Source organism: Coptis chinensis, chromosome 3 (assembly GCF_015680905.1).
Source record: "Coptis chinensis isolate HL-2020 chromosome 3, ASM1568090v1, whole genome shotgun sequence".
Lineage (NCBI taxonomy): Eukaryota > Viridiplantae > Streptophyta > Magnoliopsida > Ranunculales > Ranunculaceae > Coptis > Coptis chinensis.
In genome coordinates, this window is record NC_141458.1 from 56,026,428 (window position 1) to 56,032,736 (window position 6,309).

Here is a 6,309-nt window from a genome sequence, read left to right on the forward strand (position 1 = left end):
CTAGCATGGAATGTTTTCTAATCTAATTAATCGGTCTTAAGTCTAATGAGAGATTTCTGAAAGGGTGTTATACTACGATACAATATGAAATTGATTATGTTGAATTTAAACTACGAATGCTATGGAAATATGATTATTTTTGAATCTAGATAAAGGATTATAGGGGAATTGAATCCACCTCGAATCCAACTTAATAACCTAGCATAGATTCTTGTATCTCGATTCTTACGTTCTTACGGCAAGAATTTCGAGTTTTAATCCCTAGTGTTCATGGCATTTCTACCAAATACTAACTAGCATGTGAGGTCGTCCACCCATTCTCATGGCGAATCACGACTTTCTAGAGTGGAATAGATTCTACAATGCTTCTACACTATACCACTAAGTTTTCATCAAAGCTTTATCAACCCCTCTAATGGAGGTTTTAGCCTTGAGTCATCAACCCATCATTTCCCATTGAATTATAACTACACATCATATTAAAATTCTAACTTAACTAATTTAACTAACAATGCTTCAAACTACTTAAACTACAAAATGATAATCAACAAGAATTAAAACTAGATCTATAAATTGACATAACAAAAATCGAAATTGACAGAAATAACTATTTTATTTATCTAATCAATCAAGAACAATGATTCAAAGAATTAATCTAAAACAAGAATTGGAAATGGAACTTAAACTTAATTACTCTACTGAAAACTAGATCTAGAGTTCTATATAGTTTTAGGTCTAACTAGCTACCATTAACAAAGAGTTCAGCTTTGGTTTTTATACTTTCAGATCCAAAAATCGTGCATGGGCTTGGAGCCATGTTTTGGGCAAGAGAATTAGGCCCAAAACCCAATTCTTTCAGTCCAAAAAGGCCTCTTCAGCTGCAGTTGGCTTCAGCAGACTTTTTGTCCACTTATGCTCCTCTGATTAGATCAAGGCTTAGACCATTGGAAAGCTCTTTCCGAGCCGGTCGTTTTGACATAAGGTAGGCCCCATTCCGAGGTCGGAGCCCAAAGATACGGCCTTCGGAATTTCTGCTGACTTGTGTGTTGTTTCTGCCCGCGTCGACTTTTCAGCTTTTGACCGGGCTTTAGAAAGGCTTTGTCTTCTTGAATCTTGGCCTTCAATCACGGAACTCCTTAGTAACCGACCTTTGATCCTTTATCTCGCTAAAGTGGCACATTTCTGCACATAATGGACTTTGAAACCTGAAATGCATAAAAACACGTAATCAGTGTTAACTCTTAATTATTACTCACATAATTGGTCTAAAAGTATGACTGTTACAGGGTTAAAACTACAGTTTTGGGCTCTTATCAAACCACCCCCAAACAGCATTTTGCTTGTCCTCAAACAAAGATGAGAAATTAGAATAAAAGACCAAAAATGGAGTTCTAACTACTCTCGTTTCGCTGAGTGCGATTGCATTGACCATATGCAACAATGCCTTAAACCACTAGGAATTCCCTAGTGGACGAGTTATAGCCTCGTGAGAGTTTTCTAGTGAAGGTACTCACAAACTTCAACTATACTACAACGACTAAGAAATAAAACTATTGTTTCCTCATTCATGTCCCAACTATCTATATATCTCACGAGCAAATGAATAAGAATAACCAAGTCAAAAACCTAAGCTAATATATGCATAATAATCAACTATTTATGATACAAATATATATACTATGAGTAATACTATGAAATGCCTAGCAGGTTCGTTTCTGAAAACTCGGAATAGCGTCCTTAAGTAGGTCCTCACATAAATGTCAATATAAAACCACTCTGATTTTTCCGCTCAAGTTTTATTTACTCCAAAGGTGCGTGGGCACACTTTACCTTACAATCTCAATGACAAACAAGGAAGTTCGAGGTCGATCAAACACATCCGCCACTTACTATCACACTAACATATTCCTAATTAGGTTAGAGGTCTTTATTAGGTGTTGCGGGGATTAGGAGATGGTTTAAGAAGGAAGGAAATGGATATTCAAAATGACAAGTCTGAGATAATAGAGTCTTCATATTATGTAACTTAGAGAAAACCTTGTTATTTTCTTTTGCTTCTATACTTTGTTTCCATCCTTAGCCATATTTTTCTTTTTCTTTTCTTTGGCTTTTGACTCCCTTTTATTCTATTTTTGGAGTTTTTATTTATTTCTATATTTTTTTTTTCTTTTCCTTGGATGGAAACTTCTTTTCTTTTCTGAAGCAACTAAATAATTTTTTGTTTACACAGGTTTTTCTCTTCTTCTTTCTTCACTCATTCTATTCTCAGACTTATTCTAGATTGGGTAAGTTGAATTTTTTATTTTGTTTTGTTTTTGTAACAGGGTAAAGGAATTGTGGTTTATGGAAGGCTAAAGAAAGGCTCAGAGGGGCGACTAGCGGAAAATAATTCATAGGTTTGAATTTCTGGCTATATCGATCCAAAGAGGGCCTAAATTATCGCTTAGGATATGGCAGAGTGATCAAGCAAGTGGACATGTGATTTCTCTATTCGGAATATACTTCTCCCTTGTGTCATTTCTCAAATGTTTTATTTCATATATAAGGCTTTAGGCTATATTCTCACAAGATTTGTAGAATAAGTACTCTAGCCTAGATTTCATAAACTTACTGCTAACAATCATAGATGCTCATGTAATATATTTATAGATAGATGCAAAGCTTATTACCTACATATTAACCTAAGTTCCTAACAATTATTCTGATGCAAAAGCTACGTGAGACTTCTAGATTGTTAAGAGCATAGAGAAAGAAAACAATACCAATATTCCTAAGTGTATAGCATAAACTTATTTATTTATATTTTTGAAATTTTTAACTTGAAAACAAATGCATATTATACATATCTATATCCTAACAGATGCCTTAATTACAATTGTTTCTATGCCCCCAAACAAGAAGCATGCTTTGTCCTCAAAGCATTTAAATAAAGAGGGTAGAAAAATACCATAGAAATGCGTGAAATTCTGGAACATCTGCAAAACAAGGTTAGAACATACTAATATAGAAAAAAAAAAAAAAACTGACGCAACTCTATAAGAGTTCCACCCATTATGGGGTTAACAGAATTAAATTGCTTGGGACATAAGCAGAAAATAACAAAACTAAAAACTTACCTTATCTCCCGCTTAAGCATCCGCCTCATCATTAAAGAGATGAGGTTCCTTCGCATCCTGCCAGTCCATTATAACTTGCCAAGCTTGCCTCCATTTATCATCTACTAATGCTAACCTGGTAAGTATTATTATGTCTGATGGGATGTACGGGGCGACCAAATGAGGCTGAACCTGCCATCCCGACCAAGTCATTATTCGCAATGAGCGAACCACCCCATTGGTGGGTCTCATGACTTCAACCCTTTTCCAATCTGTGAATTGTGCACAGAATACATGTAAACAACTACGCATGATGCGGCTTACCAACACAGGCATAAGAAGATACTTACGCCTCATGGTTTGGGCTCTCTTAAGACTAGCGACTAAAACTCGGGGAATGTTATATCGGCGACATCCCTCAGCTAAAGCGAGGAAAATGTCACCAGCAGTACTATTTGTAGAAATGAACTGCCATTCCCCCAAAATATTCATCAGGATGAATAACATGGTGGTTCCTACGTTTAGGGAAAGGCTCCCAAGGGCAATGCTATATCGCCCCTGGTCCATTACTCGAAATACCCCTCCCCCATAATACTCATGGAAATATGTATAATCATAAAGATATGCATTATCGGTCATATATGCCCATATGTGAACGGGGATCGTATTGGTAATCCACGAAACTAAAGCGACCACATGTTTATTGAATTTATGTGTCGTGTCATCGACTACGACGGAGAATTCTTGTTCTCCATCCTGATTACAATAGAATTTAACGTGGTCGTAGAAATAAGCAGTAAGCTGTGGTGAATATGAATCGTCATCACTTACCAGTAGATGACGCCATCCTAACTGCAGGATCCTGTGTCGGAATCAATGTCCATAGGTCTCGGTTCCCAACACGTCTTCGAAAGACTGTTCGGTATGACTATAGGAGATGTCATCTCAATGACTCCTTGAACAGTTCAAAATCCTAGAATGACCCTCAAAAATTGGAATTTCCATGTTCACCGATGGATGGCGGGTGCGCTTCGCTTTGAAGCGCCCGGTCGGCGCTTGTGGGTTTTGGATTACGAGTTTGGGCGTGGTCGCTCAAGGAGGGCGCTGGTCGCTCCGAAGTTTTTAAATTACAGAGTTTGGGCGCGGTCGCGACTTCAAGGAGGAAGCTGGTCGCTCGACTAAACTTTGTGAAAGTGTATGCGAGGCAGTAGCGCTTCGTAGAATCTTGAAATAGGAGTTTAGAGGAAAAGAAGGAAAAACTTGGAGTGAAAGGTGAGGGATGATGGTGGGGTGTAGTGTGGTTTGTTAGTGTAGAATGAAGGGGGTTTAAATAGGTTCGTGCTTCCAAAACGATCGGCAAGTTGCCAAATTGTTTAAAGGCAATTTCCGGAAATAGAAAGATTCCAAACCCGAAAACGGAAACAAACCATCTTCTTGATTTTCTAAAAATCCTGGTATCTTTTATACTGGATTTAGAATAGTAAGTTCTAAACTCTCCTACATTTCATGCTACCACCACACAATTCATAGATATGCCGATATCGGCCAAATTCTCAACCTTTCCTCTAAGACAAATTTACAGCAGATGATCATATAACGAATTATATTAAAACTTAAATTTAAAACCACACAACATAAAACAAACACCTTAATATTTAAATTTAACAACTAAATTAAAATCCAACTAATAAAACAAAATCATGAAATAACAAATGAACACTGGTGATGGTGAAACCCTAGTTATGTGATGAAGATGGACCCCGAGATGGAGATTGGCCTGGGATGGAGAATGGCTTGAACCATCGTCTTCGCCGGCGACGACGCTCATGCCTATCAGACTTGGCTGAAGCGAGTCCTCCACGGGTGGCATGCGTCGTAGCATCTCTATTCGAAACAAGCACTGTGGCTTCCCTCTTAGTTCCTGAGTAATGCATACTGGGCTTGTTGATCTTTGGTGGATAGTCTCCATGTTAGACAAGATATCGTCCTGAACCTTTTCAATCATTTCAAGTCTCGTCTGAAGGTTCGTTTGCTTTTTTCGAACTACAATCTGTCTATCTCGGATATCTTCACAAATTTTTTTTTTGCTTAAAGGTGACTGATTAATGAATAAAATAAGGTTACAGCTCTACACTTTGGTTACAAGAGGAAAATAAGAAGATAACATTAAGTTACAAAGCGAAAGTAGGTAGTATATGGATCTTCCACCCTTAGAAAGTCTGAATGTCCATTCCACCATATTTTGGCTCTCGCATCGAGTGTCGCACCATACTTAGACATGCTGTGTGCAGCAAAATTAGTTTCTCTCCATGTATGCGTGATGTTGATCCATCTAGCTTCTCGCTTTAGTTGTTCCCACGCATCCCTCATGGACCAGTGAACCGTATTCTTATGAAAAAGCTGCGCTACAACCTTAGAGTCTGTTTCCACCCATAAAGATGTCCAGCCCATCTCGAGTGCTTTCTTGATCCCTTCCATGATTGCTGCTGCCTCTGCCAAATTATTTGTCGTTATACCCAGTCCTCCAGCAACTACACCCAACACTTTGCCTTTATCATCTCGAAATACATTGGCCCCTCGATCGACTGGATTCCCCAAAGGAAGCGGCCATCGGTGTTTATCTTGAGGGTGTTTCTTTGTTGGCAGCAGCCAAAAGCATTCAAAAATCCTCGGTACCGCTCGTACCTTATGCTTTAGATGAAGGTTGTGAAGTAACCTCAAGTCTTGTATGTTGTTTGCCATGTGCCCTTTTGATTTCCCATGTGCTCTGGCCATCTCTCTTCGTATCTGTTGGCTTATGTACTTGAAGTTCGGAGCTTTCTCCTCAAATATTACTCTATTTCTGTTCTTCCAAATACTCACCGGGCAAGTAATGCATGCACTCTCCACATATCCAAAGACTGAGAGAACTAAAATGCTTGCATTCTTTGAAGAATATCATTTGTTGCCCGAGGTACCCACGCTTAAGCTAAACAGATTTGTTATCATGGTCCAAGCTCTCACAGCCATGGGGCATTGGAAAAGCAAGTGTGCTTGTGTTTCTTCATTGCACTTACGGACTCCACATCTTGATCGCGAGCTTGATCTTCATTTTCTCTCTAACTCTATCATCGGTGTGCATTGCTCCATGAAATATTTTCCGTCCGGGTTCCTTTTATTTTTGGTGAGACAAATGAGTGCCAAAGAAATTTAAACCATTCGTCTTTTTTGTGCT

General features: G+C 38.5%; 1 protein-coding gene across 1 annotated transcript; it reads right to left on the reverse strand.

The window, feature by feature from the left end:
* Positions 1-5,261: 5,261 nt before the first annotated feature.
* LOC147510093 (uncharacterized) lies at positions 5,262-5,870 on the reverse strand. The gene has a single exon (XM_086598008.1). It carries the CDS (start codon positions 5,868-5,870, stop codon positions 5,262-5,264), a length of 609 nt encoding a protein of 202 aa, XP_086454134.1.
* Between the last annotated feature and the right edge of the window lie 439 nt (positions 5,871-6,309).

Bases quoted from the DNA above. Each gene is read 5' to 3' on its own strand.
- LOC147510093 (XM_086598008.1), bottom strand. From the start codon at position 5,870: ATGGCCAGAGCACATGGGAAATCAAAAGGGCACATGGCAAACAACATA.